Source organism: Papio anubis, chromosome 7, assembly GCF_008728515.1.
Source record: "Papio anubis isolate 15944 chromosome 7, Panubis1.0, whole genome shotgun sequence".
NCBI lineage: Eukaryota > Metazoa > Chordata > Mammalia > Primates > Cercopithecidae > Papio > Papio anubis.
This window is the reverse complement of record NC_044982.1, coordinates 36,277,820-36,300,280: the sequence shown is the minus strand read 5'-3', so window position 1 is coordinate 36,300,280 and position 22,461 is coordinate 36,277,820. Positions and strand designations below refer to the sequence as shown.

The following is a 22,461-nucleotide window of genomic DNA, read 5'->3' as shown; positions in this document are numbered from 1 at the left end:
GGAAGACTTCTGGTACACTTCCAGGTTTTCTAACACCTCAAAGTCAACATGCCACCAAGGTTTATTTTAATCCTTTTCTCCATTCAATCTAATTTCTATGGCTAGAACTAGAGTAGCTAAGAGTTGGTCTAGTTCAGTCCAACTGGAAACCAGTTAAAATTGTCCTTGATATTGTTCAGCTAGAAAATTAACTGTTTCTTCTTTAATACACATTCTCTTATGATAGTGATCATGAGCGTTCCAAGTTTAGAATTACTGCTGTATTTGCCTTATTACTTTTTATGGAGTATAAGATATGGGGTAAATGGGACCATGTCTAATACATTTCTGTTTTCCATGACTTCCTTCAAAGTGTAAAACCACAATGCATAATTTTCTGGAAAAACAAATGAAATGACAGGAGCAGCCAGGAGTGGTGTCTCACATCTGTAATCCCCGAACTTTGAGAGGCCAAGATGGGAGGATCACTTAAGCCCAGGAGTTTGAGACCAGCCTGAGCATCAGAGCAAGACCCTGTCTTAAAAAAACAAAACAAAACAAAAAGCAAAACAACAACAAGGAAATGGCAGGATCTTCCCATATCATGCTATACAGTGAAGGATGAAGAATACATGGCTCACTGCAGCCTCAACTTCCTAGGTTCAAGTGATCCTCCCACCTCAGCCTCCCGAGTAGCTGGGACAACAGGTCCATGTCAGCACACCTGGCTCTTTTTGTTTTCATTTTTTGTAGAGACAGGGTCTCACTATGTTGCCCAGGCTGGTCTCAAATTCCTGGGCTCAAGCAGTCCTCCCACCTCAGCCTCCCAAAGTGCTGGGATTTCAGGCATGAGCCACCATGCCCGGCCAGTAATTCTCAAACCAAACAACAACCTGCTTTGTAACACTTTGGAGAGAATCAAAGGTAACTATTCCATACAAAAGTGCCAGAGGTCTCTTCTGTACAGACAAAAGAAACTGAAAGGAATTCAAAGACAACTGCAATGTCCTGAAGTACACTATTACCTGGATTACAAATTTCATCAGGTAGAGCAAAGCAGGAACTCTAGCCTGCTGGTTGTCACAGGGTTAAGCCCTATCTGAAAGCTTTCTGTCTAAATATTGTTAATTAACTAGGGTTTCCTTTTTGGGTAGCTGGATGGGTGCTTCTGTAATATAAGTCAGTGGTGAAACAGGATTTTATCTATTGAACTTTATGTTTAAAAAAACTTTCCAGGCCGGGCGCGGTGGCTCAAGCCTGTAATCCCAGCACTTTGGGAGGCCGAGACGGGCGGATCACGAGGTCAGGAGATCGAGACCATCCTGGCTAACACGGTGAAACCCCGTCTCTACTAAAAATACAAAAAACTAGCCGGGCGAGGTGGCGGGCGCCTGTAGTCCCAGCTACTCGGGAGGCTGAGGCCGGAGAATGGCGTGAACCTGGGAGGCGGAGCTTGCAGTGAGCTGAGATCCGGCCACTGCACTCCAGCCTGGGCGACAGAGCGAGACTCCATCTCAAAAAAAAAAAAAAAAAAAAAAACTTTCCAGAAACACTTGTATTTAGAAATATGAAGACAAATGTTTGAATTGAGAGCAAGTGAAGTGCACTTTTATGTCAAGATAAACTTTCTGAAAGGAAACCATTAAAAAATGTCCTGTCTGTATGTGTGCTTTGTGTTGTTTTAAATGCTTGAATAACATCTATTGTCTACCACTGGTTTTTTAAAAAAAGATTAGTCAAATACCATTGTACACCCAAAGTCTCCTATAAAACAAAACACAATGCACATCTAATAGAATTAGAACTTGATGCCTCAAAAATGAATCTGTTTCCGAAAATAATCACTTCCAAATTAAATAACATTTTGAATAACCCCCAAACTGAGGATATCAAAATAGAACTTATGTTATATGGTAGTTAATACAAAGGAAAAAACTTCATATGAAGTTCTATGATTGCACATGACTGAAAACAAATATCCAACTTATGAAAAGGAAAAGAACAACAAAAAAAGCCCAAAACCAAAAACACAAACAAAAGAAAACATAACAAGGGAATTAATCAAAATAAAAGCTAAATTAAAAAATAGGAAACAAGCAAAAATATAAGAATTGATTAGTAAAACCATCCCAGGTGATATCAGCAGAAGAAACAGTCAGTTGACAAAATCTTTTAAAAAATTATTAATATGCTTTAAGCCACTTAAGTTTTGTAGTGGTTTGTTACATAATTGGTAATTGACACACCTTTGCCTATCAAGAAAGAACAAGGCCATTCTATACATTCTATAGACTACCAATTTGACTTCAGGCCTGAACTGCTTAACATGGGTGACAGAGCAATGATGACCAATGTAAACTGCCTTTTGTCTTCATATCAAGGTCAGCTATATGCAAACTAACTTAGAATAAAGGTCAACAATATTCAGTTCTGACAAGTCCTTACTCATCCTGTGGCACAAACCCACTTCTGCCTTCTATGTATCTTATAAGGCTTTGGGTGATGAAGGGGATACAAGTAAGATAGTATATGGTGGCAACTGCTTTCAAACATTGCGAATAAATACACAATGATACTGCTACTGCTATTATAGAACATTTAACCTAGTGCAGTCAATTTCCTATTATCCATAATGGAAGGATGTGATAGCATGGTTGAATCAAATTGACTATAGTGAACCTTACTTTCCTAGAATAGTAGAAGGGCAGTGGACTCCTCATTGGCTTGAAGTAAGTTCCCAGGTCTGGAACTGACTAGTTATGTATCTTGAGCCAGTTATTAACTTCTTTAAGCATCGAGTTACCTCACCTATAAAAATGGACTATTGATACTGCCTTGCATAGATATGAGAATTTGGCATTAAGTCATACAAAAGGACAGCCTAATGCAGTGCCTGGTACCATGGAAAGTAGAGACAGTAAGGTGCTATAGTTATGAATGCAGGTTTTGAAGCCAAATTGCCTGGGTTTAAATCACAGCTTTGGCACTTAGTAGCTGTATAACTTGGGCAAGTTACTTAACCTCTCTATGCTTTTTATCTATAAAATGAAGATAACAACAGCAGTTACCTTAAGAGTTGTTTTGAGGCTTAAATAAATATTATACATGCAAAGGCCTTAGAACAAAAGCTGGAATATTGATAAGAGCTCAGTAATTGTTAACAGGATATCAATGTCCTGTTCCTTATCTCCTATGTCAAAGCCTCAAACTGATCATTTAGATTTCTTCCTCTTTCGACGATTCTGTCAGAGGTGTTACCCTAAGAACATCTAGTATATAGTAAGCACTTATTAGATATTTGCTGAATGAAGGAAAAAACCCTCATCTGGCAGAAAAAAAAAAAGGAGATATTTAATCAACAGTCTTCAAAATAAGGTAAAAAAAGATTGTAAAGATTCAATGACAAAGTTTTATTAAATACCAATACTGGCTAGGCACAATTAGACACATTATTATCTCATGTGCTGTATCTGGTATCAAACAGCAAAGCCTGAAAGATTACCATAGATTTTGATGGCCTCATTAACATAATTAATCTGTAGTGACAGTCCCAGGATAATAAATACAGTTTTATGTCTGTGTGTCTTCTGTGTCTTCCAAGCTGCTACAGGGCCCTATTTGATCTGAGAAACTGACTGCTGTTTACATCCAGGTAGGCAATGTGACATTAGAATCGAAGCAGAAAGGAAGCAAAACAAAATAAGGTTCATGAGGAGAATAATCTTCTAAGAACTAACATGGCCTGGAGGTAAAATGCAAATATATCCAGTAATAAGAAGCCAGATTACTGCAGATAAAAGATTAAAATAGGATTCAATTATTCATCTCCTTTTGCTAATCTACAAACTAGGAAGGACTAACCCTTTTTCCTGGGCTTAGTAACTAAATTTAATGATTACAGCAAATACAAAGTTCTTTTGTAAATTATTGTTGGTTAATGATTGACTTGCATTGAGAACAAACTTTAGCCCGCGCCCCTTTTGTTCTCCCCCTGCAAGAACAAAGGGAACATGAACAGTGAGGAAAACCTGGGAACAGGACTGTTTGCTATCACTTGATTCCTTTGAAGGAGCAATGCTTTCTCAAAATATAGGTTTTATATATGATCAAGTACATTAGTTACGCAAATCAAGTGCTTTGTGTTTTGTAAATAAATTACATAATACAAGAGTCTGTGGCAGTTAAGAATCTGGTTCTGCACTTTGGGAGGCCGAGACGGGTGGATCACGAGGTCAGGAATTCAAGACCAGCCTGGCCAAGATGCTGAAACCCCATTGTCTACTAAAAATACAAAAATTAGCCAGGCATTGTGGCACGTACCTATAATCCCAACTACTGGGGAGGCTGAGGCAGGAGAATCGCTAGAACCTGGGGGGCAGAGGTTGCAGTGAGCTGAGATGGTGCCACTGCACTCCAGCCTAGGCGACAGAGCAAGACTCCGTCTCAAAAAAAAAAAAAGAATCTGGTTCTGATCAGAATTCCTTAAAATGCTGTCTTCTTTTTGACCACAATTGCCCTTTTGGATGTGAGTGCTGGTCTCAAAAAGATCTGCAGTTAAAAGAGGAACAGCAAAAGAGACTTACACCAAAATAGCAACCAACTCTAAAACTATTATAGGTGAGAGGTAGAGAGCTTCATAACTCAATCTTCTACTTCTAGGTGATGTTAGAAAAATACTTTAACATCAAAATCACCTACAAATATTCCTCCACTTTCATATGCTGGGCAATTTCAGTTTAGAGTGACTAAGTCTTCTTTATCTCTGTATCTTCAGCACCTAGCACATAGTAGGCACTCATCAGCTATTGCTGAATAAAGGAAAAAACCTTCATCTGACCAAGGATAAATTTCTCTAAAATTGACTATAATAAAATCTTTATGGGGCCCCACATGGAAACTACATGAACTTCACTTCCCCACATACTTGACAGCCTCTGTACTTCCTTAGTTTCATTTCTTTAAATATACTTTAAAAATTGCGTATTTACACAATAAAAGCAATGTCCACCATTAAAAAAAAAAAGTCTCTAGTTTAGAACTATCGGAATTAGTCTCAGAATAACACATCTCATTGGATTTGATGAGATCATTCTCAGATTGTTCTGTGGAATCTCCCAATTCCAGTAATGATGCTTGCAGTATCCTTTAGCTGTCTATCAGTTCTTCTGGTCTTTATTCAGGCCCAAAGAGAGAAGAAAGAAGTAGACTAAGATAAAATGGGTAGTTTGTGTATTCATGTAGTGAATATATTCAAGACACAAATATGAGACAGAAAGGTCACTTCTGCAACTAAGTCTGATCAGAGTTAAGTTAGCTTCTCTCTCTGAGCCTTGATTTTTCTCATCTCTATGACAGATTCATCCTAGAAGCTCTCTGGTCCTTTTTAACTTCAATGTTCTATGATTGGTTCTCATTTAATAGATGCACAAACTGAAACACTCACTAATCATACATTTTGCTGGAGGTTGATCAATCCTTAGCAAATCAGGAAGAAATGAATGTTCCACTTACTTCGTGCAGAAGCTCAGAAAGCTGGGCTCTAAAGACCCAAGTTTGTTGTTGTTGTTTTGCCTGAAACAATGTATGTAATTTAATAATTTAAATAGTGTTTAGTTTAATTAAATAGTGTCTGGTTTAATGCTATATAACATTTTCAACTGAGGCTGCACACCAGAATCACCCAATGAACTTTATTTTACTGCTGCTTGAGTCCCACCCTCAGAGGTTCCCTTTAATTGATCTGTGTGCAGCCTGGGCATGGGGACGTTTACAAGCTCTCCCGATGATTCTAACCTGAGCAAAGGGAATGATGATTGGCATAGAGCAATGAATCTCAAACTTTAGCAGGAATCAGTCACCTGGAAGGATTACTAAAACACAGATTGCCAGATGCCACCCTCCGAGTTTTTGATTCACTAGGTCTGGGACTTCTTTTTTTTCTTTTCTGGGAAATTGCTTTTTTTTCTTTTCTTTTCTTTTCTTTTTGAGACAAGATCTCACTCCATTGCTCAGGCTAGAATGAAGTGGTACAATCACGGCTCACTGCAGTCTCAATCTCCTGGGCTCAAGCAGTCCTCCCGTGTAGCTGGGCCTACAGGTGTGCACCACTAATTTGTTTGACTTTCAGTAAAGACAGGGTTTCACCACGTTGTGCAGGCTGGTCTCAAACTCCTGAGCTCAAGTGACCCGCCTAGGCAGGGTGCTGAGGTTACAGGCATGAGCCACCATGCCCAGCCTATGAACTTGCTTTTCTAACAAGTTCCCCAGTAATGCTGATGCTTTTGTCAGGACCCTGCTTTGAGAACCACTTCCAGTGACAGAATATCATTGATGCTGGCATCTGAAGTCCTGAGTTTTAATCCTGATTCTATTATTCCCACCTATGGAATCCTAGTCAAGTAATTTTTTCTCTCATTTTTAGTCTCTTTCTGACAATATTTAGATCCCAGAGTTGTAAGGCATGAAATAATGTACCAATCAGAGTTTGGTACAGTCCCTGGCATAGAACACAATAACAAATATTAACTTCCTTTTTCCATTATACATGGCTACATGGAACAATTAAGTTAAATCAAGAACATGTAAGTTGAAACTTCACAGGAAAACAAAGTACAGATAGTCAAAGCAAACAATATCTTATAATTATACATGTAATACAGAATTATAAATATAGAGAAATGTTTTAAGTACTTAAAAATACCTTTGTTCAATTTTCAAAACTTTGAACGTAATAATTTAGGTAGTAGGAACATCAGATACAATCTGTAGAAGAAATATTAGACTCAATCTATGAAGAACATGAATTTTTTTACAACCTATAATGGATTCTGATACCTCATCTATAATTTTAGTTTTCTATAGAATCAATAATATAATTAGTGTACCTGCTTAAAACTGTCTTACATTGATCTTAAATGCTATTTAATTTCTAAGAAAACCTAAGTTATAAGAGTACATCAGAATCCCTATTATCAAGCAAAGCAAAACTTCTACCAATGACAGGAGAGGATGAATACTTTTTAAGCAAATTTACATATACCAACAAGCAAAAAACTAGAGCTTTCATTCCTGCTTGACATTTTTTTCACTTTGTGCGTCTCAAGGTTCTCTCAGGAATTAGTGTCCAAACCATGAGGTGAATCCTAGGAGGTAAGCAGGCTTGCTGCAGAAGCCACTGTACATACCTTCAGAAACAGGAAGGGTACCAGAGGCTGTGCCCTCCTAGTGTGGCTGGTTGGAGTGACAACTGGAATACTGTGTTTTTCTGGGGAACCTACAATGAGTCCAGTTGTCTAAGTGAGTCTCATAGGTATTAAAAAATTGATGTCAAAAGGCACTTTATGTCAGGACTGTTTAAAGCAAGTTTCTCCCTATACCAATAGTGACCCAGAGGCAAGGTCTTACTGGACCTTTTATTTTTAAAAGCCTTCCCTTTCCAATCTAGCCTGATGCCATTATGTGACATCTTTTCTCACTTGCTGTTTTTTGAGACAGAGTAACCCTCTGTCACCCAGGCTGGAGTGCAGTGGCGTGATCTCGGCTCACTGCAAGCTTGCCTCCCGGGTTCACGCAATTCTCCTGCCTCAGCCTCCAGAGTAGCTGGGACTACAGGCACCCGCCACCACGCCTGGCTAATATTTTTTGTATTTTTACTAGAGATGGGGTTTCACCATGTTAACCAGGATGGTCTCGATCTCCTGACTTTGTGATCCGCCCGCCTCGGCCTCCCAAAGTGCTGGGATTACAGGCGTGAAAATGTGATGATTATCTGCATATTTTCTTTGTTGCTGCATCGTGTTTTGCATGGTACCCCTTTAATATTGTTTTCAACACTTAGCCTGCTGATATACTTTTAACTTCTCACCTGTTTATGAATTCTCTCAACTAAGCTGTGAGCTCCTTAAGGGTCTTTAACTTGTCCCTTTCCTCCACATAACTTTCTCAAATGCCCCAGTTCTCAGTAACTTTTCTCTTTTGCGGTCTGTAATATAAACATGACCCCTACTTACACTGTCCTACCTATGTGGCTAATAAGAGTGTTCTCTTTGCAGTTGGAACCCAAAACCCCTATGGGATGGAGGATATGCACAGTACTTCTTTGTAAAAGTGTCTTGACAAAGCTGATGTCCAATCAACATTTGTTTAATTACTAGACTGTTCAAGCTAGAAATGAAATACAATTGATTGCCTGAGTCCTGATAATCTTGCTGTCAAAATTATATAAGGCCTATAGTATGGCCAATATATTTGGTTAATGGAAATGATTTTCTTAAAACTAGAAAATTCAGCTACCCACAGTGCTTAAAACCAGCCTTAAAAGAACATTAACAGGATGGTTCCCACCTTATTGATATCACTGGCATTCTGTAGTATCCATTCATTCATATCTTCCTCCTAGGCCGCATGAAATACCTACCACATTTCCCTACCTCCTAAAGCAAACAAAACTCTTTTCCTCCCTCTTGCTGCAAAAAGGTTGATTAATTAAAAACCGTATGTAGTGTATAAAGCCTTTCAAAAATACTAGCAATCCATGCCCCCGCTTTTTTTTTTTTGAGATGGAGTAGCCATCTCAAAAAAATGTACTCCTGTAGCCCAGGCTGGAGTGCAGTGGTGTGATCTTGGCTCACTGCAACCTCCGTCTCCCAGGTCCTGGTTCAAGCAGTTCTCCTGCCTCAGCCTCCTGAGTAGCTGGCATTATAGGAATGCGCCACCATGTCCAGGTAATTTTTGTATTTTCAGTAGACATGGGGTTTCACCATGTTGGCCAGGCTGGTCTTGAACTCCTGACCTTGTGATCTGCCTGCCTTAGCATCCCAAAGTGCTGAGATTACAGGTGTGAGCCGCTGCACCCGGCCTCATTTTAACTAAATATGAAGCAGAGTTGATGTGATGCCCATCCTGCCAGGGAGGCAGCTCCTTCCCTCAGGTTTGTTTGGTACTAGAACCAAAAAGATAGCCTGAGAGGGTTCAGGTGCCACCTCAGAGGCACTATCCTATCTTCTGTCCTTTTGGAGTTTTCGTGCTGGGGTGTTTGGCCCCAGCACCATAGCCCTTACCACAATCATTCCACTGTTCTTCAACAGGACTGTGAGGTATCAACAAATTCACTAGGGCAGCCCAGAGATTGGTACAATTTACCTTTACACCTCACAGTTTCTTAGATGTGAGCAGCGCTGGATTATGGCAATCTACCTTATAATAACCCACCATAGTTGGTTGTTATAAGAAGAAATATTGTTCTTCTAAGATTTTTAATTAGTTGCTTCAGTTACTACATTTTTTTTCTATTTTTTTTTTAAATAGATATGAGGTTTTGCTATGTTGCCCAGGTTGGTCTCGAACTCCTGGACTCAAGCAATCTCACACTTCATGCTACCAAAGTGCTGGGATTTACAGGTGTGAGCCACCTCTCCCAGTCTCAGTCATTATTTTAATAAATGAGACTGAACGTCCTCTTATAAGGCTCACTCTGTTGCTCCTACTACATTTGCTCTTTAAGTATCTCTTTAAATTCTTCAATTAAGATCATCCCTTTTATCAGAAACTTAGACACCACAAAGTAGCTTTCTCACCTTTAATTCTCCATAGGTATCACTATACTATAATATTTACATATGTATGTGTATATGTGTATTTGCTTTTTTAAAAAAGTAAAAATGTTCTTCTTACTCTCCTTTGTCTGATATAGGCACCCAGGTATGTAATTAGAAATTAAATAAAGGCCACAATAATTTCCCAAGGAAGATCATTAAAAAGAAAAATCCTTTCTTCCTCTAATATCACACAGCTGGTCTTTATGGCATGCCAGCTAAGAAAAATGATATTGCCTATGGTGACACGAAGACTCAATCTTTCTCTCTTTGGGTTGTAGCTGAATTTCTATCGAAAGTCCTAGTAAAATATGTAACTCATTTGTTCTAAGCAAGTCTTTTCTTCAGTTTTCCTTCAAACAATACCTTTACTTTCCCATTAGAATACGAAGAACTGGAGATTCTGAACAGCAAGGTTTGGGGTGGGTATCAGTCACTTCAAATCTGGCTATGCAGACAGTGAAAGACATGGCAGAATAGCAGGGATGGAGGATGAGTGAAATGTATCTTCATTGGGAGTACTGAAAGAGAGCAAGTTTTTCAAAGTTGTTGCCGGTATCTCATGAAAACCCAGGCTGCTACCATGGTAAGGGCAAACACTGGCACCAGCACCATAAATATGGGAATACCACTTGGGTCCCCTTCACCTCGATGTCCTATAGGTCCATTCTGCACCTGTAACTGGAAGGGAAAGAAAAATGTTAACTCTGGTGACTAATGTGTGTTTACAACTGAAACTCCCAGGTTGATACATCACCTGGGTTTGTAGACTCTAGACCACCCAAAACTGTAACCCCCAGCAATACCTAGCAGGAGTCCTCTCTTTGTCCTGAGCTGATTCATCAGTGTCACAGGATCTTTGGAAAGAAAATAGGTCTGATGGGGAGGCATTTAACCTTGCTGACCTAAAGGGACCCCTGAAGGCAAGTCAGGTAATTTCTGTTTCTGTACTGCCTCTACCTTGCTATTTGTATATCGTATCAGGAAAATGAAGACATGAGATAAAACCTATGATCTTATAGAGAACTTGGATATTACTTGGTGAGGAAGACGGGGGATCTTTCTGGAAATGTTTACTTAATCAGTCACCAAAATGTAATAAGAGCAGACGTGGGCAATGTCAACATAGGTGCAATACCAACACAGGTCCAGTGCCATTACTTGAAAAATGCTTTCCAAATCCCAGAAGGCACCCAACTCCCTCCAAAGATGGGGTTTTGCCCTTCATCTGTTCATTGGTAATACTAGAGAGAGATGAAGGTGAATCTATATGGAACAGATGTAAAAAAGTAAAAAGAAATTATATCCTGGTGGTTATAATTTTCTATTGGCTAAGTGTTTCCTTTTGAGGCTGGATGGTCTTCATTTTAGTGATGGTTTTCAGGGTAGCTCTTCTTAATATCAACTTTTAGTGGCTAAGTTGCAATAATTATGGCACCATCGTATTTCAGTTAGAGTTAACTTCCTCATTACACTCATAAAACTGACACTTCAATCTGAAAGGCAAGACTGCACGAAATACCATTATACCCTCTATTCCACCTCTATGTTTTTCATTCATTTGCTGATGAGCTGTCCTGAAAGAACATGCTCAATAGGAAGGCATGGTTTTTAGGGATAGGACAATTCCCTGAACAGCAGGGTCCTTTTTATTAGGAATTATTTATGGATGTTTCCTTACAAGTGAACACTGGAAATAACTTCTCACATACCTTCCAAAAGAATTGTAATCATATTGAAGTGTGTGCCTATATTTACTTGTTCTTATCTACTGCACAAATGCTCCCATGCTTTAGAAAGAGAAGAGCCAAGGCAGAAGCAACTGACGACCAATATTATCTCTTATTAATCTGTTTTCTAATCCATTACACCCAGATTCTGCTTGCAACTGGTTGTTTTCTCAGGTATCTCTCACGTTCTGCCTTCCCGACTTTTTTAGGAACTCCTCTAAATCTTCTTAAGCTTCTAAATCCTTAGCCACTGAGTAAGGAAAAGAGTGCACCTATAAGTAGCAAACGGATTTAATTTAAAGGCACATGGAACCTGTTTTGTGAATACACTCAGAAATTCTCAATGCTATAGGAGGAATTATACCTACCCAGGCTTCCCTTTATATCATCATCCAAATTATAAAACACTAGGAAATAAGAAACAGATGCAGGGATAGGTGCTGCCTTGACTGAATTCTGAATTCCATTTCCTTTTTCCTGGAGTTCTCCTATGAACACTGAAGATTTGGTTAAGAGGGTCACCAAGTTGATAAATGAAGGGTTCATGGCAGTGACAGGGAAAAGCATATAGTGGGTACCAGAAAACCCACCATCTTTGTAGTGTTTTATCAAATGGTTTTATAAATAAGTTTTCAAGGATAGACATATGGTTCCTTCCCTACCAAAAAGTAAAATCGGCTATGTTTTTTTAACCTTATTTATTTTCCATTGGTCCATGTGACTCTTAAAATCTTTTCTTTACTTTTATAATTATTATTATTATTTTAAGAGATGAGGTCTCTCTATGTTGCCCAGGCTGGTCTTGAACTCCTGGGCTCAAGCAATCATCCCACCTTGGCCTCCCAAAGTGCTGAGAGTACAGATATGAGTCACTACACCTGGCTTTTCATTTAACCATCTATTTTAATTTGGTTGTCAAGCTTTATCTTTAAGGCATATTACCTTGAAGCAAGGACCTCGGTTATAAGCCCTACTGTTGTGAATTTCTCCTTTTTTTTCTTTTCTTTTCTATTTCTTTTTTTAGACAGGGTCTCATTCTCTTGCCCAGGCTGGAGTATAGTGGTATGATCTTGGCTCACTGCAACCTCCACCTTCTGGGCTCAAGCAATCCTCACATCTTAGCCTCCCAAGTAGCTGAGACTACAGGTGTGCACCACTGTGCCTGAATTTTTTGTATTTTTAGTAGAGACGAGGTTTTGCTATATGGGCCAGGCTGGTATCGAACTCCTCGGCTGAAGTGATCTGCCCACCTTGGCCTCTCAAAGTGTTGGGATTACAGATGTGAGCCACTGTGCCTGGCCTGAATGTCCTTCAATGATAAGCAGAAGTACCAATGGATCCCTCCCTTTGCCTGAGAAACTCTTTAGGGGAATGAGTGTAAAACGAACAAACAAAAAGCAACACTGAAGATTACACACATTGGGTTTATTCAAAGTACAGTGCGAAAGCCTGGTGCCAGGTTTCTGGCTCGAGGTGATACCTACCCTGTGCTGCACTCTCAGAGACACAGCACAACCTGCATTACGAAAGAGGTCTACGGCATCCTGGTGCAGCAGGTTCTTTAGGTCTTGGCCATTTACCTGTCAAAACAGCAAAAAAGAGTAGTAAGAAAGGAAGAAGGCTATTACAAGCCAACAATTTATTTTCAAATGGCCAAACTTTAAATAGCAAACTCATTCAGAGCAAATTGCAAGGACTAGAAGTATGGGCAAAGTTACTTAGAGCTCAGAACTTAGAACTTTTTTCATTTTCAAAACTACGTTTTCCTAGAACTGAAGTTCCACAGGCCGTCTGAAGAGAACCTAGGTAAAATTAAAAGTGGTTTCTCCTTCCTCTTAGCTTCTATGCCTGCCTCGTTTTGACACTTGGGAATCTGTTACTGTATTAGTATGTCTTCCATGAGCATTAACCTGCTTCCTTACAGACAGCATGTTCTTCCAGGTTACCACCCTATCCTTTATATTCCTAAGCCCTGGCATTGCCAGCTGCAACTGTAAAAATATAACTCTATGAAACTCTCCACCAATTTATTTTGATGTGGTATAAATCTATACTAGCCCATTCTACTGGGCTTTTCATAGTGAACAACTTCCCGTGATTCCACAGATACTCCTATCCATTACATCCAAATTACTGAATTAGTCATTTTTTAATCAAAATTTAGTAAAAAACATATTCCTGTGATGATATAAATCCTTAAAAAAATTTCAATGTAGGTCACTCCTACCACTTAGAGGTGAGAGATGTGAAGGAATACTTGTATTAATACTTTTTGCTGTTAGGAGTGACATCGGTCACATGTAATAATCTACCCTATGCTGTATTCAGTGGCACAGCAAGATTACATATCTTTTATACATGTCAATGTCATCGTTAGCAGCAGCAGCGACAAGAACATCTGATATATTTATTTTGACAGGTTCTGTACTTTACATACATTATCTCATTTAATTCTCATGCTAACCCTATGAGGCAGACATTATTTTTATCTTGTTTCCACAGATGAAGAAACTTCAAACTCAGTGAGATTCATGCTGGGGCTAGGGCTAGGATTTGTAAATAATGAAAGAAAGATCAAAGTGCCCTTGCATTTCACTGTTCTTCTGTACTGCTATTCTTCCATCTTGACTCACCAACCATCCTCTGCTCAGCTAATGCTCAAGTCACTCACTTATTCAACTCTCTCATTTTCCTTGTCACAATCTTCCTTCTCCAAGGCATTCATACTCTTCCCTCTACTCTCTCTCTTGCCAATACACTTGGTGAATGAATCTACCAATACTTCTGCCCTACAGACTGTCTATCTTTGTAAACCAATAGTTTCCAACTCCATTTCACTTCAGTCACCAATTGACGTAAACTTAGACTTCAATATTAGACATGCGTCAGCTCCAATATCTCAAACTCTTAAAAACCTGACAGCAATTTCCACTCTTTTCACATTTTCTATTCATCTACTGAATTTCCTCCTTGTAACCTTTTTAGACTTCACTTGCATCCTTGCCCATCTAGGAGTTCCTGTTGTAATTTCAACAAAGTACTTGGTAAATCATTAGAATCCTTTGTCCTCATGATCTTCTGCCATCTTTCCAGTCCTGGGCCATATTCTGCAATACTTTTCTTGCCATCATTGAGTTGAATATTCTGGGAAAAAGATATATTCTCATTCTCCACCATACATCCATGCTAGCTGACTCCAGCTCATCCTTAAAACCCCTTTTACTCATTTACTGAACTCCTTAATAAACATGCAGTGATGGCTGTTCCAGACCTTTTTCCACCACCATCTCCAACCCCAGTTCTACCTCTCTCCCTAGCTAATTCCCTTATCTTTTGTGAGAACACTGAGGACTTCTGATAAATGCTTTCTACATTTTCTTTCCTTCTCCCTCAAAGCTTGTTTACATCTTCTCACTACTCCTTTCCCCTAGTCTCTGAATTAGATCTATTTCCTTTTCAAGGTGAAACCATCCATTGATGATCCTGATCACACTTCTTGTAGCCTCCTTACAAAACTCACGCAGACACTCTGTCCTTTTGATTACTTAATTATTATCTTTCTCTGCTCGTTCTCTCAACTAAAATTATATACCTCTATAAAGAAAACAAAACAACTATTTCTTGGAACCATTATCACTCTCTTCCCATCTTCTTTCCTCTTTCTTTGACTGCAAAATTGGTTGTAAGAACGGTTTGCATGCACTACCTCTATTTCTTCAGCATTCATTCTCTATTCCCCTGTAATCTCACAATATATGAGGTAGAAGGGAAGAACATGTTTTTCTAAAGGTCACCAATGACTTCCAATCACCAAATCCTATAGTCCTTTTTGTCTTCAGACCACCTCCTCCCTTTTGTAATTTTCTCCTATCTTGGCATACGAACACTTAGCGTTCTTAGTTCTTAAATTATTCCTTTCTGGATTTCCTCTCCCCTTTCTTTCTCCTGAAGGTGAGTCAGCGTTGTTCAGTGTCAATCCTCAATCTTCTTTCTTTCTCTCCCACCGTGAGCTTTAACAATTTCAACGATAATCTGTAAGATAACTCCCAGATTTGTATCCCTACTTGTACTTCTGGATTTGCCAGTTACTTGCTGGATGTCTATACCTGTATACTCTGCTAGACCCTAATTCCACATATCCAAAACCTCTTTATTACTTTCCACAAAAATCAGACTACATACCTGGCTTCTTATTGCCACTATCATTCCTTCAAACTTTTTTTTTTTTTGAGACAGAGTCTTGCTCTGTCACTCAGGCTGTCACAGTGGTGTGATCATGGCTGACTGGAGACTTGAACTCCTGGGATCAAGTGATTCTCCTGCCTCAGCCTCCCGAAGTGCTGGGATTATAGGTGTGAGACATTGTACCCAGCCCAGGCTAAAATTTTGATAATAGTTTTAAATCGTCTCTCTGCTGTCAACCGTCATATACAATAGATGGCCAAACTCCATAGTCTAACACCATGACGTCTCTCATAAAGTATTTTCTTGCCTATTTTAGACTGTTGACACTAAAAATAAAATAAAAACTTGGGTCCCCAATCCACTACTTCAAAAGAAAAAAAATTAAGCTGCAAGCTGAGTCATGCAATAAACTGCTTTTCCTTTTGTTCCTAAGCAGATAGCTACAGATAACAGGTTAAATATCTCCACAGGTAATTACTCTACGTTCATCTTATCTTATGTAAAGTCCCAACTTACTAAGCAAAAGAAAATACATAATTGACTATTCCCTTGCTTGCTCCTTTCCTCTGGCAACATGTGGATTACCACACCTTCCCTCTTTGCTCTTCAGCCTACTTTTCCCCTTTAAACATTAAAGCCCTCAAAATCATCTTTGGAGAAAGGTACATACCTGTCTCCTAGACGTGTCCTTAACCTTGGCAAAAGAAACTTCAATCAATTTAGAAGACTCTTGGTTTAAAATACTCTTGGTTGAACTACTGTGATCACTTCTCTCTGATTTACTTTTCTCTAGGTTCGAACCGATTCAAATACTAGGTCTCCAGATTAATCTTCCCAAAGTACAATTCTGTTAGTACCACTTTACTGCTCAAAAAACAAAAACAAAATTGGGGAGCAAGGAAAGAATACATACCTCGTTTCTTATGCTGATATGGAGAGTCTTCTGGGAAATGGCTCTAACCTATCTTCTCAGGTTAATCTCTATTTCTTTTACTATATCCCATACTCTGGCTAAGTCACATAACTCACTGACTGGGACATAAAACATATGTTTTATCTTTATACCTGTGCTCAAACTGTATCTACCACCTACATGCCTTTCCCTTTTGAAAAATTCTATTTATCTTCCAAGATTGATCTTTAAAAAGGATCAGTCCTGCTACCTACAGTGTAGAAATGAATACAGTTTTCTAGTTGAGGGTCTTTAATTTCATGTTATGCCTTGGTTTTCTTGGTAGCTATGCTGTAGGGAAAGAACTTCAGAATTTCTATAACTATCACAATGAATTCTCAATGACTCAATTTTCTAGTTATCTCCTGGGAGACAGAATAGGTGTGAGATTGCTGACCGTCATGAGAATGCTCACTTAAGTAATCTAGCCCATGTGATAGCTGTATTTCTCATTATAAAGAAATAAGTATTTTCTTTAGAGGCAGACAAGTAAGTTAATGATGCAGTCATGTCAATGAATGCCAAATGATGTCACAGCTCAATATCAGAGCCAAGGTTTCATAGTAGTATAAATGCAAATGACATAATTGGGTCACCACATTAAATGGTAGAAATACTGGGCTTAAAATAATCTTTGCCATAGTAGTCAGTAATAATTGCAGAGAATTATTGAACATAACCATGTCTGGAGCTGTCTGTTCATCTTACATGTATTAACTCATTCAGTCTTCACAATGGCTCTGTAAGTTAGGAACTCCTATTTTATAAGTGATAAAACTGAAGTATAGAGAGGCTATCAATTTATCTATGAGCAAACACAATGAAAGCAGCAAAGCCAAGGATTCAAACTCAAGCAGGCTGGCCCAAAAGCCTTCACTTTAAAACACTAACCTATATTAATTTACATGGCAAGGATTTTATTTTAGCAACATATTACTGCCTATCACATATATGTTGTAAATTAAATTTTTATTGGTTTTGCCATTTAGTTTGTATTTAATGTTAGACATTTTTTAAATGTTAGAGTTGAGGCCGGGTATGGTGGCTCACACCTGTAATTCCAACACTTTGGGAGGCCAAGGCGGGCAAATCACGAGGTCAGAAGTTCGAAACCAGCCTGACCAATATGGTGAAACCTCGCCTCTACTAAAAATACAAAAATAAGCCAGGCATGGTGGCACACACCTGTAGTCCCAGCTACTTGGGAGGCTGAGGCAGAAGAATCACTTGAACCAGGGAGGCAGAGGTTGCAGTGAGCCGAGATTTTGCCACTGCACTCCAGCCTGGGCGACAGAGCAAGACTCTGTCTCAAAAAAAAAAAAAAAAAAAGGAAAAAAGTTAGAGTTGAATAAAAACATACTGTTCATTTGTATATACTGAAGTAGCATTAAAATTTTAAAAAAATTTAGTTAGGTGCCACTTCATTGACAAGGCCTTTCTAGATAACTTCACTAGATCTGACTGATTTACTTCTTTGAATACTCTAACTCTGAAACCTATGCAACTATACTTTGAATACTATGTAACTCTCTTAAAGTCCAAATTGAACTCTGCCTGATACCACTTTATATTCTATTGTAACTTCAAGATCTATCTCAGCTGATCATTATAACTCTACAATATGTAAGAGAACTTTGTACACTTGAGCATAATAAATAGCACGTGCTTTCCTGAAGTCTGGCTGCAGAGTGCACCCTGAAAAAGCCATAAATACACAAAGCCTGACTGACATAATCTCAGTAATACATAAAGCTGCAAGGCCTGGATTCTAATAGTAGCTTTACCTGCCAGTGATTCAGTGTGTAATCCTGCCCCTCATCTGAGTCTCCTTCTGCTAACAGGGAAGAAAGACATTGATATATCAGGCAAAAGAAGATGTTATAAAGGGCATAGGCCAGTTAAGCCAATTATGCCTTTCAACTCTCCTAGTTAAGCCTAAAGGTATTCTAATTTAAGAAACGTTATTCTAATGACTACTTTAAAACCCCAAATAAGAGACCTTTTAGAAATGCAAAGATAATTCTTTTTTAAAGAACCATTTCTCATCCTTTACCCAAGGTAAACCAGTCCTAAAACATGTCATGACTATGACTTTCTCCCTTGACAATGTCATTTCTATTCTAAAATTGAATTTGCTCTCCAATACTGACATCCTCTAAGCATTTTTAGATTCCAGCTGCTCAGTGACTAACCACCAAATTCTGTAGATTTTACCCTTAAATGTCTGTGGAATTCACTCCTTTTACTACCATCCTTACTAACATAGACCAATGGTTCTCAAAGTGTGGTCCCATGACCAGCAGCCTTAGCATCACCTGGGAACCTGTTAAAAATGCAAATGTTTAGGCCTCTTCCTAGCTGCACTTTAACACGCCTTCAAGGTGATTCTCAAGTCTGAGTTAGTTCTTACCTAATCTGCCTGAAACAGTCTTTTGACTGGTCTCCACTTCCGGACTACTTCTCCTATTTAATACACCCCTTTCTACATATCCCTTGCGTCTACAGATTTCATTAGTACTTTTACATTCACTGGAGTCGTAATTTTTCAAATATTGTGAAATCAATCCAGTGGGTCAAGACCAGTTGTTTGGCTGGGCACGGTGGCTCACGCCTGTAATCCCAGCACTTTAGGAGGCCAAGGTGGGCAAATCACGAGGTCAGGAGATCGAGACCATCTTGGCTAACACGGTGAAACCCCCTCTCTACTAAAAATACAAAATTAGCCGGGCGTGGTGGCGGGCACCTGTAGTCCAGCTACTCGGGAGGCTGAGGCAGGAGAATGGCGGGAACCCAGGAGGAGGAGCTTGCAGTGAGCTGAGATTGCGCCACTGCATTCTAGCCTGGGCAACAGAGGGAGACTCTGTCTCAAAAACAAAACAAAACAAAAAAACAGTTAATTTTTAAAAAGTGAAATTAGAAGAAAACAAAATATCAAAATTCATCACATATAGAAAAGTATTGTGTTAAACTTTTGCTTCAAATACACACACACACATACACACACACTTAGTTGATGAATAGGAGATGTATGTTATTCCTGTTATGGGTCATAATTTAAAAGGTTTGAAAAACACTTGCCTACAGCAGTGGTTCTCAAACTTTACTATGCACAGGTTCACCAGGGGATCTCTTAATGCAGAGTTTTATTCTGTAGGTCTGGGAAGGGCCCTGAGATTCTGCATTTCTCACAAGCTCCCAGGTGATGGCCAGACTGCTGGTCCTTGAACCTCACTTTTAGTACCAGGAGCTACTCAGCTGAGTAATCCCAGAATTAACTTGCTACTTCAGCTTCCTTAACTCATGACATAGTAAGGTTTATTGAACCTAAGATATAGCAGATTTGCAATGTGCTAGAAAATTTTGCTGACTCTGAAGGTTCAGAGAATGAGCATGGTGTTGTTCTAGTTAACTGATGAGGAAACAAAATTTTTTTACTTTAACTCTGGTTGTTAGCATGTTAAAATGTGTTTCCTGTTTCCTGCCTTATGAAATCAGCTGAGTTAAAATTAGTTTTCTTTGATTAAGAATTTTGAATTGCCTCAGGATAATCTGAAACAAGATCTCTGACTTGCAAATGTAGAGACATACAGAAAGAATGGGCTCAATTTAATAAGCAATAGATGTAAGAATATACTCTGGATATTGTAATTTTTTACTAAGATCCTGTAATTTTTTACTAAGATTTTTTGGTCTCTTTTTTCATCAATTTTTGAAGACACCATAAAAATAGATTATTTAGATCCAATCCAAAAAAATCAGTGTGTTATAATGGAGGGGTTAACTCACGGAATTAACTTATTAGATGCTTACTTTGGGCCAGGTACAGGACTAGGTGCTGGAGATAAAGAGATGATAAGGCAAAGACCCTTCCCTGGAGGCATTTTATTTAAAGAATGCTGCTGTATATTTCAACATCTCTGCAGCTGATTGGATGGGGGTTTCTGCTGGGTCTTTCTCACTGATATTCTAAGGTAAGGGCAGAGACCAGTGTTTCATTTTCTTTGTAACTTTCCATAGCACTTGGCACAGTGCTCTGAAGGCCATTAAGTACAATAGTTGATAAATGTTGATGACTAACCAACTCTTTCATTTACCAAATTAAAAACTGTACTTACACAGAATATGAAATGAAGCTGGCTAATAGTCAATCTGTGCCATTGTGTTACATAAGGGGTTTGTTCCGTGTTAAAATGGAACATTCAACTGTGTAGTATGACCAGATATGTCACCCTTAGCTTAATAAAAATGTCATGTTCACTGAGGAATGACTATTCTTCACCTCCCTTCATTTAGGCAGACACACAAGGAATGAGAAACTTAGTTTACTTTTCTAAAAATAAAAATAAAATTATCCCAGGTTCCACATTGGTTTATTATTGCAACCTATTCTAATAATAAACCATTCTCACCAGCATACACACACAAAATGAACTATGGGTGAGGAATTTCCAGCTTTCATCTCGACCTCATGTCTGTTCTTCCATTGGTAATAGCCATTTTTATTTCACGGTTGTCAGATGCAACATGGCCTTAAAATCATTTACCATCATTATTTAAGAAAATTTATTTTTCTTTAAGTTTAAATCATCTACAGTGATCATAAAAAATGAAATTTCACTTTTGATGAGAAAGAGGAAACTACATGATAAATCATGCAGTTATTTAATTTTAGAACTTGAAAACAAGATAATATGTGGGAATTACTTGGGGAGAATGAAAAGATCAAATTAATAGCTAATAATAACTCCAGGAAATTTACATGTCACATAATATTACTTCTATCGGCTATCTATAATAGATACGTGCTAAGGAAGAGATACATTTTTAGCTTATCTAGCAAACATTACTAGGGGAAAAATGGGGCATATTTTACAACATGGAAAAATAACCCATGTGAGAATAGGAAAGTACATAAAAACTAAATGGGAATATAGACTAATACATAATTTAGCATCATTTTTACAGAGAACTTCAAAGCCAATAATAAATGAATACTTAAGTACATTTCACGGTTCTGGCTTCGAGGTTCACTTAAGGACAGAGAGGCATAGGATGTCACGGGTAAGTGATGCAATAGGCGGTTTCGTAGTATTTCTTAAGGAATGGGATCTAGAAAGAAGAATTTTGAAGCAAACTCTTGTAATTCTCACTTGTCAAGGGAGGGACCTGGTGGGAGGTGACTCGATCATGGGGGTCGTTTCCTTCATGCTGTTCTGGTGATAGTGAATTCTCATTAGATCTGGTTGTTCGATAAGTGTCTGGCACTTCCCCCTTCTCTCTCTCTCCTGCCACCTTGTGAAGAAGGTACTTGCTTCTCCTTCACCTTAAAAACATGATTTTAAGTTTCCTGAGGCCTCCCAGCCAAGTGGAACTGTGAGTCAATTAAACCTCTTTTCTTTATAAATTACCCAGTCTCACGTAGTATCTTTATAGCAGTGTGAAAACAGATGAATACACCCCCTATATGTCTTCTATCTCTGCCTCTCCTTCCCCTGGCTTTTCCCCTCTCTTCTTTTGCATGCCTTTTCCTTAAATGGCCAGAACATAAACATATCATTCCTTGTAACATATCTTTGTAATATTTAATATCTTGTATACATCTTTATATTTCTTATATTTTGGTAAAGCAAAATCCTCTTTGCTATAAATTTAGACATCTACTTTTCTCTTCATTGACATTTATCTTCCATCATTTATCAGCAGCCCCAACACTTTTTTAAAACTTGAGAGGCCTTTCAATAATTTATTTTCTCTGTAAGGAAATGGTCCACATAAGGTTCCTCATTTCGGCTTGTATCTAATACTTTTTTTTTACATTGAGGTTTATTTCCTTATTTCTGATTCTACCATTTATAGAAAGATGAATTTCAGTTTTTATCTATTTTATTTTATTTTATTTTATTTATTTTGAGATACAGTCTCACTCTGTCGCCCAGGTTGGAGTGCACTGGCATGATCTCAGCTCACTGCAACCTCCGCCTCCCAGGTTCAAGCGATTCTCGTGCCTCAGCCTCCTGCGTAG

The 22,461-nt window shown here is 38.5% G+C and overlaps 1 protein-coding gene across 2 annotated transcripts in view; it reads right to left on the bottom strand.

The window, feature by feature from the left end:
* Window positions 1-7,951: 7,951 nt before the first annotated feature.
* SYNJ2BP (synaptojanin 2 binding protein) overlaps window positions 7,952-22,461 on the bottom strand; it is a 46,085-nt gene continuing 31,575 nt past the window's right edge. The window contains exons 3-4 of one of the 2 annotated variants that reach the window (XM_009211853.2): window positions 12,787-12,882; window positions 7,952-10,253 (exon numbers count right to left, since the gene is read on the bottom strand). In XM_009211853.2, coding sequence (XP_009210117.1) covers window positions 10,113-10,253; window positions 12,787-12,882 — 237 coding nt within the window. In that variant the 3' untranslated portion in view covers window positions 7,952-10,112. Of the gene's footprint in view, window positions 10,254-12,520; window positions 12,883-22,461 lie in introns of those variants that run through there. The other variant, XM_021941331.2, reaches the window with a different exon arrangement.